The following is an 11087-nucleotide window of genomic DNA, read 5'->3' on the forward strand; positions in this document are numbered from 1 at the left end:
CACGTTATGATGGCATGAATGGTATAAAAAGCCTATTAATATGTTGATTGTTATTTCCTTACATAACAGGGAGAGAACTGTGCTTGGACAAGTAACTTCTAAGCCTCAGTTTCTGCGTCGTTAAAATGGAGATAATACCAGCTACTTCCCAAGATTACTGGCAATGACATTTTAAAAAATCTATAAATCACTTGGCATAGGGTAAATGCTATGTAGTAAATGCTCCAGAAATGTATTAGTATTATTACCTTAGCCTTATGTACTACAAACATTATTTGTATACTCAGGAAAGAGAGATTCCCTTCTCGGACTGCTGGGACTCCGGAGGGACAGCTGTAAATTCATGTCCTTTCACACACAGAGTCTTAATTGTTTTTCTCTTCCTTTTGGGAAGAAAGAAAGGATGTCTCAAAGGAGGGTCTGGCCTCAGCTAGCAAGGACTTGGGACTGATGACAGCCCACCTAAGGGGAACTTTCTTCCAAAGACTAAGGCTGGTAGCCAGAGACTTGTCTGGTTAGAAAAACACTGACCACATACTGACCACAGAGGCTCCTAAGTTCACTGCTGTGTTATTCACACCGCGTGATCACTTCTGTCCATTTTGGGTGAGAAGCAGATGACCTGGCTTCCAGCCTGGCCCAACTACCTCCTGGACCTCAGGCAAACCACTTAAATTCTAAATCCCTGTTTTCTCATCTGTTAAACAGGGAGAGTGAGACCGTCCAGCCCATCTTACAGGATAGTGGAGGGAATGAAATTCCAGTGCTAGGCACTGGGAATCCAGCCATGAATAAGACAAAATTTTTGCTGGAGTTGAGAAGAAAGATAAGAAAACTGTGCAGCATTGCAATGTCTGTTTCTCAGATGCTTGCTGGTCCTTCACAAGAAGTATTGCATTGCTAGCCTGGGACATATTTGATTCTATAGTTTGCTGGACGGTGTCAGTTATTTTTTTTAAGTTGAACTTTGTTTTTTCATAGTGTAACCTTAGGGGATTACAAAGAGGAAAAGCGCTGGAAAAAGTAAACCACAAAATTCAATTGATTTGATTTTAATTTGTATTTTAGGTACAGCATAATCTTATTGCTATTACTTTGAACATATTTAAATGTTTCCATCGTAAAATTATAATTTCCCTTCATCATGTGATTATGTGTTTTATTCAAGTTTGCTAAGTTTAAAAGTGTGATTTTATTTTTAAAGGCAATTATTTTTAAACCCTAGGGGACTTTCTGCCTGGCTTACCTGGATTTAAGTGATGATAATATTATATAATTTCAGGAAACTTCCCTTGCCTGGATCACTGTCAGCTTATTCTCAGCAACAGAAAGCTTTCTAAACAGAGAGCAAAGCTTTTCACTTCACAATTTTTTTCTTAAAAAAGGCTTAAAACGATAACAGCACATTTATTTATAGCACTCAAGTAATAGATGATTAATTTTAGAAGCTTTCATTAAAGTACATTTTGATAGGGGAGGGATTGGAGCAAAAATCCTAGACTCCAGATGGTAGATCCAGCCACTGAAGCAAAGGGGACAGAAAATGTCATCAAAGATGACACTTGATTGTTTCAAGTGTTGCTGCAGTTGGTTTTGGCCATTTGAATATGGGATGGTGATGAATGAAAAAGACTGAAAGGATAGGTGTGAATACTGATGAGGGTGAGCAGCCTGGGACAACCTCTAGTCTCCCACGCGTGGCAACCCTGCCCTAGTGACCTGCTCTGCTCACCTCTCCACACTCAACCCTTGTTATCACTGGCTTCTGAAATATTGAAAGTTCCCTGAACACAAGGTACTTTTTCAAGCCTCCGTGATTTTCCCCCAATTCTCCCTGGAATGCTTTCCAATCATACTATTAAATGTTGTTTTCCCCTTTTCTTTTTTCTTTTTTTTTTGCCATACGCGGGCCTCTCACTGTAGTGGCCTCTCCCGTTGAAGAGTACAGGCTCCGGACGCGCAGGCTCAGCGGCCATGGCTCACGGGCCCAGCTGCTCTGCGGCATGGGATCTTCCCGGACCGGGGCACGAACCCGTGTCCCCTGCATCTGCAGGCGGACTCTCAACCATCGCGCCATCAGGGAAGCCCTCCCCTTTTCAATTGATATTGGAGCCCTTTGTCTCCTGCTCCAGTATGAATTGGCTGCTCCCTAAGTGTGTGGCATGGCTAGGATCTGAGATCTTCATTTAACCATTGTTATTGGGAAGCTTTGTCTTCTCCTTGTTTTTTTAAGTTTGATATAACTGTAGATTCACGTGCAGTTGAAAGAAATAATACAGAGAGATCCCATGTACCCTTTACATGTTTCCCCCAATGATACCATCTTGTAGAACTACATATACTACAATAGCACAATTGGGGTATTAACATCGACGCAGTCAATACACAGAACACGTCCATCATCACGAGGATCCCTCATGTTGCCCTTTTAATGCTATATCCACTTCCTTCTACCCCTAAACCCTCCTTAAGCCCTGGCAACCACTAAGCTGTTCTCCCTTTCTATAATTTTGTCATTTCAAGGATATTATGCAAATGTCCATTGACAGAGGAGTGGATAAAGATGTGGTACATATATATGATGGAATATTACTCAGCCATAAAAAATAACAAAATAATGCCATTTGCAGCAACATGGATGGACCTAGAGATTGTCATACTGAGTGAAGTAAGTCAGACAGAGAAAGACAAATATCATACATCGATTATACGTGGAATCTAAAAAAATGGTACAAATGGTACAAAACAGAAATAGAGTCACAGATGTAGAAAACAAACTTATGGTTACCCGGGGGGGAAGCGGGGCGGTAGGGAGGGATACATTGGGAGATTGGGATTGACACATACACATTGCTGCATATAAAATAGATAACTAATAAGGACCTACTGTATAGCACAGGGAACTCTACTCAGTACTCTGTAATGACCTATATGGGAAAAGAATCTAAAAAAGACTGGATATATATATATATATATATATATATATATATATATATACAACTGATTCACTTTGCTGTACAGCAGAAACTAACAACATTATAAATCAACTATACTCCAATAAAAAAATTTTAATAAAGAATGTTATGTAAATGGAATCACACAGTGTGGGACCTTTGGGGGTCAGCTTGTTGCACATAGCATGAGTCTCTGGACACATTCATGTGGTTGCATGTACCAATAGTTTGCTTCTTGTAACAGCTGAGCGGTATTGCATGGAATAGATGCAGTGTATTTAATTATCCACGTCTTACAGGACATTTGTTTCCAATTTTGGTTTATTATGAGTAAATCTGCTATAAACACTCCTGCACAGGTTTTTGTGTGAACACAAGCCTTCATTTCTCTGGAATAAACGCCCAAGAATGGCATTTGCTGGGTTATATGGCAAGAGCACGTTCGGTTTTTAAAGAAACTACAAAATTGTTTTCCAGAGTGATTAGACTATTTTAAACTCCCCCAAGCAATATACGAGTGATCCAGTTTCTCTACATTCTTATCAGCATTTGGTGTTGTTACTATTTTTTATTTTTTAATTTTAGCCATTCTGAGGTGTGTAGTGATACCTGATTGTGGTTTTAATTTGCATTTGCTTGATGGGTAATGATGTTGAACGTCGTTTCATTTTCTTATTTGCCATCTGTATATCCTCTTCAGCAAAATGTCTATTCTTGTCTTTTGCCCATTTTTGAATTGGATAGTACGTTTTTCTACAGTTGACTGCAAGAGTTCTTTATAGAGTCTAGGTATAGTTTCTTTGTTGGATATTATCTCCCTATCAGTAGCTTGTCTTTTCATCCTCTTAATATGGTGTTTCATAAACGAAAAGTTTTTAATTTTGATGAGGTCCATTTGATCAATTTTTCCTTTTATGAGTTGTGTTTTTGGTGTTACTCTATGTCCCAAAGACTATTTTCTTTTTCTAAAAAAATTTTGTAGTTTTACATTTAAGTGCATGATCCATTTTGTTTTAATTGAATTTATTCTAGGAATTAATGGTTCTCAATTTTTAAAAAAAGGTTCTTTACTCAGATTTTTAGCTTTATTTTTCCTTATCCTATGTGTATTAATAAATGGAATCCATGTATATTAGTGAAACCCTCTATTCTATTTATTACAGATCCTGTCTTGAGTAATAGGTTATGAGACTTGGGTTCTCAGATGAATCTTCTGTTTTAACAGGCCTCCCATGAAACTGGAGTCAGGGAAGGGGGATGCCAACTCCTTTCCATTGAATTGGGGTGGAAGTCTTGACCCGCCACTCAGGCCAGTTATGACACCAAGGGGAGGAGCAGGGTGCCGCTACCACTGGGTGGGAGCCCAAGCTCCTCAGGTGGCCTCCACTGACAGTGAGGGGGACAGGGGATGGCTCATTATGACTAGATTGTACTTAAAGTCCTGGCTTTCCACTCAGCCTCCTCTGACACCACCATAGTGGGCAGGGGGATGGGGGGAAGGTGAAATTGTCCACTCGACCTTGGTTGCTGGGGTGGGAGCACTGTGGGGCTTTTCCTGGTGTTTTGCTGGAATAGAATGATTATTGTTTAAAAGTTTCCACCTTGTTAGGTTGCCCTTTTCCTAGTCCAAAGAGAGGAAGGCTATCTTGTTTTGTTTTGTTTTGTTAGTTTGTCTATGCCCATGGCGTTATTTCCCCCAGCTGCTCCCAGGAGATGCTGAGCTGTTATGTACTACCATCCAGGCTGGGATATAAGAGGCAGAAAGAAAACCCAAGGAATTCACTGCTGTGTCATTCCTTAAGTATTAGGATATTTGTTTCCAATTTCATCTTCTCTTCACATCCTGGAGCCTTTATTTTTGTTTCACAATATAATGTCCAGTGCTTTTAGCTGTATTTAGTGGAAGGGATCAAGAGAAATGTGTCTACTCCATCTTGTCCAGAACCAGAAGTCCCAATCGTCTGTTTTGTTTTGTAATGTTCTAAACTATCCAGAATGTGGAGAAAACACAGGGCTCGTGTGACATTGATTCTGTCTCTCTCTGTGGTCCTCACGACATTCACCACCTCGTGGGGGACTCCTTCTTCTAAACCTGGTGCCTTTGCTGCGACTGTGCACTCTTTCTTCCCTCGCAGCCCTTCTGTGAGGCGGCCTTTCCATCGCTCTGCAGAACATTTAACATCTGCACTCACAGTTTTATACCAGCGACCAGACCCACTGCCCAGCCAATGAGTAGGACTAAGTGGGCTCCCCAGCGGGATCCCTCCCAAGATGTATCCTTCCCGTCCTTAGAGCCAGAGGAAGCTAATTTATGAGGGGTTTCCCCCTGTTTCTTCTACTATCGATCAAAAAGTGCTTTTCTTTTTAAATTTTTGTGTTAATTTCAGTAAAGAGAAGCTAAGCCACCAGACTTTCCTTCAGCGAAACTCACAGGCATGATCCAATACACTATGATTGTTTACCCAACTGCCTGCCCAGGAGACTGTGGGATCCTTTAGGCAAGAAACCATGTCTCATCAATTGTTGAATCCCAGAGTTTAGTGCACTCAACAAAGGTAGCTAAAATTAATAAAGTAAAATAATTCCTTGTAGGGATCTCAAATCTTCCTTGGCTTTTTGTTTCTTAAAGAAGTCTCAGAAATGCAAAAAGTCTTGGGGGCCTACCTGGAGAAGACCAGAAATATTTATGCAGGGTTGCTGCATACTGACTTCCAGGCAAGCTCTGATAGTCCAAGGACCTGACAGTAAGTATTCCTGAATCCATGTCCCCATTCCCATATCTAAGCCTGATTCCCACACATTTTCCAAACTCTTATTGTCTATTCCCCATGGAGAGAGGATGCCTTTACACTGGCAGCCCGAGGGGATGGAGGGGATACATGCAAGTTACCTGGCAAGCATCGTAGGTCTCATTCTCGTATCCAGCACACAGCATATTTTTGGTAAGTCTTGGAAATTCCTTTAGACACTTCTCCCGATCCACGATGGTCATGGGCACTTTCAACAGCTCTGTTTCCATAGGCTGTCTGAGACCTGACCCATAGAGAAGGCCCTTTAGAAAAGTCACTGGACAGGAGCCCCAGTGCCTATAATGCAGCCGACGTGCCCTAGACCAACCTGCCCAGTGTCCCGCCAGCCACACATCCACCTTTTTTTTCACATTTTCACAGACCCTCACTCTCCATGTCCTTCCAGTAATCCCTCGCAATTTACTCACTCCACCACCCCAGGCTCTTCCAAACAAGTCCCCACCTACTTGAATTATCCCTCCCATTCAAAATCATATTCCTGCCTCCAAGAAGACTTCCATCTTGGCTCCAACAGCGCTACAGACTTGACTTTTTAGAACTGGCTTTCGATCGATTCTCAGCATAATCCTGCCTCTTCAGCATATTTGCCTCTCGTTACTTTCTGTTACGTGAGTGTGACACCTCTGACACAGGGCCGCTGAAACTGGGTTTGCACTCCCGGTGAAAAAAGCTTTCAGGTCCCCCAGACAAAGCTAGGTTGGTTGAGAGTTTTTACAGGGGGTTTGTCAAGGCTCTTCCTGGACTGCCAGCTTCCAGGAATTTGTTTGGACTTCTCTCCATCTCATTAACTCCTACCACATGGAGATTTCAAAAGACTTCTCCACACTGAGTGTTCTTAATCGTGCAGGCACCCATCTGCCTCTCCTCACTTCTAAATTCTGAGTCGTGCCCAGAGCCCTGAATCAGTGTTACACCAATTGCCCTCTAGTTACCAAACTCCTGAAATACCTACCATCTCTTAGACGCCAGGTCATTGCAAAGCATCCCTAAGGACCTGGAGTCTTGTTCAGGCCTGAGCTAGCGCTGTGCTATTCCCGTCCCTCCCCTACCAATTTTGTTGAGTTTTCTTTGGGAACAGTCCAGCAGGGCTTTCATAATCCCTTTATTACCCTGGTCAGGTTCCTCTTATTTTGGCCAAGTAACAATGTAACAACAAGTAACAGCGACAGATTCATTTCTAAGAATGGCTGGGCAACACTCCAGGACCATCTAAAGTCTAGGCCAGGGCAGGCGTCTTGAATGCCTGTAGGAACCAGGTGGGAAACATCAATGCGTGAATCAGGGAGATGTGAGAGAGCAGAGCAGAGAGCCCCTGGCCAACTGGAGGGTTTATATTCAACGAAACAAACGAGACTGCCATGTGATGGCGGGACAGGACCACACCCAGGGATGGCCCACACCTGGCATCTCAGCTCGGGGCCTTGGGGGATGTTTCCTTTGCACTTGGAAGAGGCTGAGATCAGGCCTCTGTGCATTCCTGGTGCTCAGGGATTTGCTCCAACGCAAGCCCCTCTCTCCTCCCTCCTTCCTCAGCCCTCTCCCCTTTCACCCTCTCCCCTCTCCTTTAGGTTTACTGGCCCATCCTCAGACGCCCGTGATGTGGCTCTTCCCCCAGGCGCTCCCAAGAGATGCTGAGCCGTTACTTACCAGTTTGGGTCTGCCCCCATCCTGCCACCCAGCATTTGTGCCACCTGGAGAGGCCGGGCTCTGTGGGCATGCAGATGGGTTCTTTCAGTTCACTGAATGTGATGGGCGTGTCCAACAGCAGCAGGGAGATATCATTGTCCATGTTGAGATTTTGAAAGTCCTTGTGCAGAATTATGCTTGTGACCCCCTTTATTTCCAGGGATGGGCTGCTTAAGCTATTCGTTCCCAGCACGACTCTCAGTTCTGTTGGCCTGGTGGCGGAGAACCAGAGACGGAGAAATAGGAGGGGAAGGAAAGTCACAAGGTGCACAGAATCTGCTGTGCCTGAAAACCCTAAATCCCACATAGCTGTAGGGGCCTTTTGCATTTGTCCTACTGGGGCTGTTGCTCAGAAGATGTGAGCATTTGAAAAAGGTAGAGAAGGAGGGTGAAACAGCCACTGTGGCCGACCATAGCTCCATGGCTGCTCCAGAATCATCCCAGAGATGTGAATGAGATACTCCTGCCTCACAGGGCAAAGAAAGGACTTAGCTTTGGGCCCCCAAAGAGCCCATAAAAGACCACTTGGCACAGATCAAACTAGCCCTCAGATAGGAAGGGATTATCACATCAGTTTGTCTACCAGCAATTTAGAGATTGAGGAACAGAATTTTTTTGTTTGCAACATACACAACTGACTAAAGTTTAACATTCAGAATGTATAAAGAGAGTCTACAAATTAAAAAAAAAATTGTCAAAGCTCAAACAGACTATACAAAAGAGAAAATATACCAATAAACTTGCAAATATCAACTTAGCAGTAGTAAGAAAAATGCAAATTAAGACTACAATTATAATAGTATTTCATGCTTTTCACCAGAAAAGCAAAAATTAAAAATTCTGAAAAAGTAGCAAGTATTGGTGATGATTTTAACATTTACACACCGCTGGAGGAAATTTAAATGGGTGCAACCACTTTGGAAAATCACTTGGATTTTCTAATAAACTTGAAGATGCACAAGTCCTATGATTCTATATCTTCTCTCCTAGGAATAAACTCTTGCACATATGCACCTGAAGACCTATGCAAGAATCAGGAACAGAATTTAATCCAGACCTGCCGTTGATGAAGCAGAAAGAATCTTCAGTAATAATTCAGGAATCTCCCTCCAGGCAGAATGGCCAGGAACTTTCCAACAGCCAGTCCTAAAGTATCCCATGGGAGTAGATGCAACAAGTTTCCTTGGTTACCCCAGGGTGAAACTTTCCCCAGGTTTTTGAACCCTTTAAAGTTCTTCTTTCTGTGTATCTTCAAACTTTCTCGAGGTGGTGGAGCGGAAAAGCACAAGTGCTGGAACCGGATTTAAATCCTGTTTCTGTCTACTAGGTGTGTACCTCGGGTGAGTCAGCTAACCTTATTGGACCTCAGTTTCCTTCTCTATAAAATAAGGATGTTCATTTTACCTGCCTCAGGGTTTCTGTAGGTTGGAATGAGTTAAAAGAGGATTATTCATTCTACCCGCCTCAGGGTTGTTTGTGTGATTAAACAAGTTAATGCACGGAGTTTCTTAGCAGGTCGCCGGCCCATGATGAGGAATCGGTAAATGCTCTGTTTTCCACCAGTCTCCTGGAGTGCAGAGAAAACTCTATAAGGAGGAGGGAAGTAGGTTGTCGGATGGCCCAGGAACCCAGACCTCCAGAATTAGGAGGATTTCCTCCTAGAAGGACTTGAATGTCCTGGCAGAGGGAGACAGACCAAGCCCTTTGGCTCCACCAAGACAGATGTCCCCGGAGAGGACAGTTTGTGACCTCAGGGAAGCCGCAGTTACTGGTTCTGGGTGACAACAAAGAAGGCACAGTGGATCCGGCCTTGGGTTCACAGCCTCTTCCTCCCTAGGGCGTGTGGGGCTTCCCCAGGGAGGGGAGCACATTGTCAGAAGCAAGGGGATGGACTCGGTACTTACGAGATCTCGGAGTGAAAGCAGTGAGCCGCCGAGACAATCCACCACTGGCTGATGATGGCGCCACCACAGAAATGTTCATTTCTTGCTTGAATACTCACCTGCCATGGAAACTCACCCACCTCAGCCTCCATCCCTCCTATGATTCTGGAATACTGAGCTCCTCTCTCAAAAACGGGTCTTTCACCGCATTCTGGTAGAATGGAAGAGAAAGGAAGGGAAACGATGCAACACTTAGTCAATATCCATAGAAGACCCATAAGTAGCTATCATTGTACCCATTCTAGAGATGGGGAAACTGAGGCTGGCCCACTAAAGTACCCTGAGAAACACGAGTAAGCCAACAGATGCTTCACATCTGTTGGAACGTGTTTGGAAGTGTCGGCTCTGTCTCCTTTCCAGACAGGTAAGTCACTCTGCCAAGCTTGTTTCTGCCCTCATCTGAGAAAAATCAGAGGAAAATACTTGGCCAGGGCCAACCTGGAGTGACTGGCAGAATAATGCCTCTGTTGCCAAAAAATGTCCACGTCCTAATGGACCATGCCCTGGAATTCGTGAATATGTTACCTTATAAGGCAAAGGGGACATTGCAGATGGAATTAAGGTTGCTAATCAGCTGACCTTAAAATGGGGAGATTGTCCTGGATGAATCTGAGTGGACCCAATGTAATCACATGGGTCCTTAAAAGTGGTAGAGGGAAGCAGAAGAAGAGAGATGTGACTGCAGAAGAAAGGCACTGAGAGGTGCAATATTGCTGGCTTTGAAGATGGAGGAAGGGGCCACAAGCCAAGGTATATGGATGATCTCTAGAAGCTGGAAAAGGCAAGTTAACAGACTCTTCCCTAGAGCTTCCAATAGGAACGCAGTCCTGCAGACACCCTGATCTTAGCCCAGGGAGATCCATGTGGGAGTTCTGTCCTACAGAACTGTAAGATAAGAAGTTTGTGTTGTTTAAGCCACTAAGTTTGTGGTAGCTTGTTACAGCAGCAAGAGGAAACTAATACATACAGGAAACCAGAAGGGTGACCTAGAGAGGGCCTGAACCTACAGGAAGCGCCAAGCTATTCTAGGTTAGAACATTCTGTTCCAGGCAGAGCAGCTCTGTTTCCTGGAAGGCTGAGAACAAAGGCTGCAGCTGCCTGTTTGGAAGAGAAACCTGCCTTCTGGACTGAGTCCAGATCCAACCCCTCACCCGGAGGAGGAGGAGACACTGTTAGTATTTTCTGACTCGAATGTGGTCTTGTTCTGGAACAAAGAATGAGCTTGATTCTACAGAGCCCAAGACCCCCTCCCCTCTCTTTCTAGAGGCTACTTTTCCAAATACCCATTCAACAGAGGTTTTGAGGACTTTGTAGTATGTGTTGGAGGAACCCAGTGGTGGTTATTTTTAGTTAAAAAAAAAATGGAGTGAAAATGTATCAATATGTGTCAATAGCCTTCAGCTGTCAGTAACATATAGAGGCTCTTTCCAGGACTTTTGGGTCTGCACTTCCTCCTTTATTTACCAAACACATATAGTCTTACCATGTGTCTGGGCACCATTATATGCTCTGGAGTCCCAAAGCCTGAGTCTGAATCCTGGCTCTGTTGCTTATCTGATGAATGATTTAGGGTAAACGACTTATTCTTGTTTATCATCCCTTTCTTTATTCCCCAAATAGGCAGAAGATAATACTTACGCTACAGAACAGATGCACAGATGTACAGAACAGATAACGGGTGTTGAAGTGCCCAA

At 43.7% G+C, this 11087-nt stretch overlaps 1 protein-coding gene across 1 annotated transcript in view; it reads right to left on the reverse strand.

The window, feature by feature from the left end:
- PRSS55 (serine protease 55) overlaps nt 1-11087 on the reverse strand; it is a 32773-nt gene that overhangs the window by 5506 nt on the left and 16180 nt on the right. Inside the window, exons 2-4 of the mRNA XM_089912748.1 lie at nt 9355-9544; nt 7412-7662; nt 5845-5987 (exon numbers count right to left, since the gene is read on the reverse strand). Of these exons, the coding sequence (XP_089768874.1) occupies nt 5845-5987; nt 7412-7662; nt 9355-9544 (584 nt within the window). The remainder of the gene's footprint in view (nt 1-5844; nt 5988-7411; nt 7663-9354; nt 9545-11087) is intronic.

This window comes from Delphinapterus leucas, chromosome 6, assembly GCF_059928025.1.
Source record: "Delphinapterus leucas isolate spDelLeu-1000000601 "Yukka" chromosome 6, BTC_Dleu_Yukka2, whole genome shotgun sequence".
NCBI lineage: Eukaryota > Metazoa > Chordata > Mammalia > Artiodactyla > Monodontidae > Delphinapterus > Delphinapterus leucas.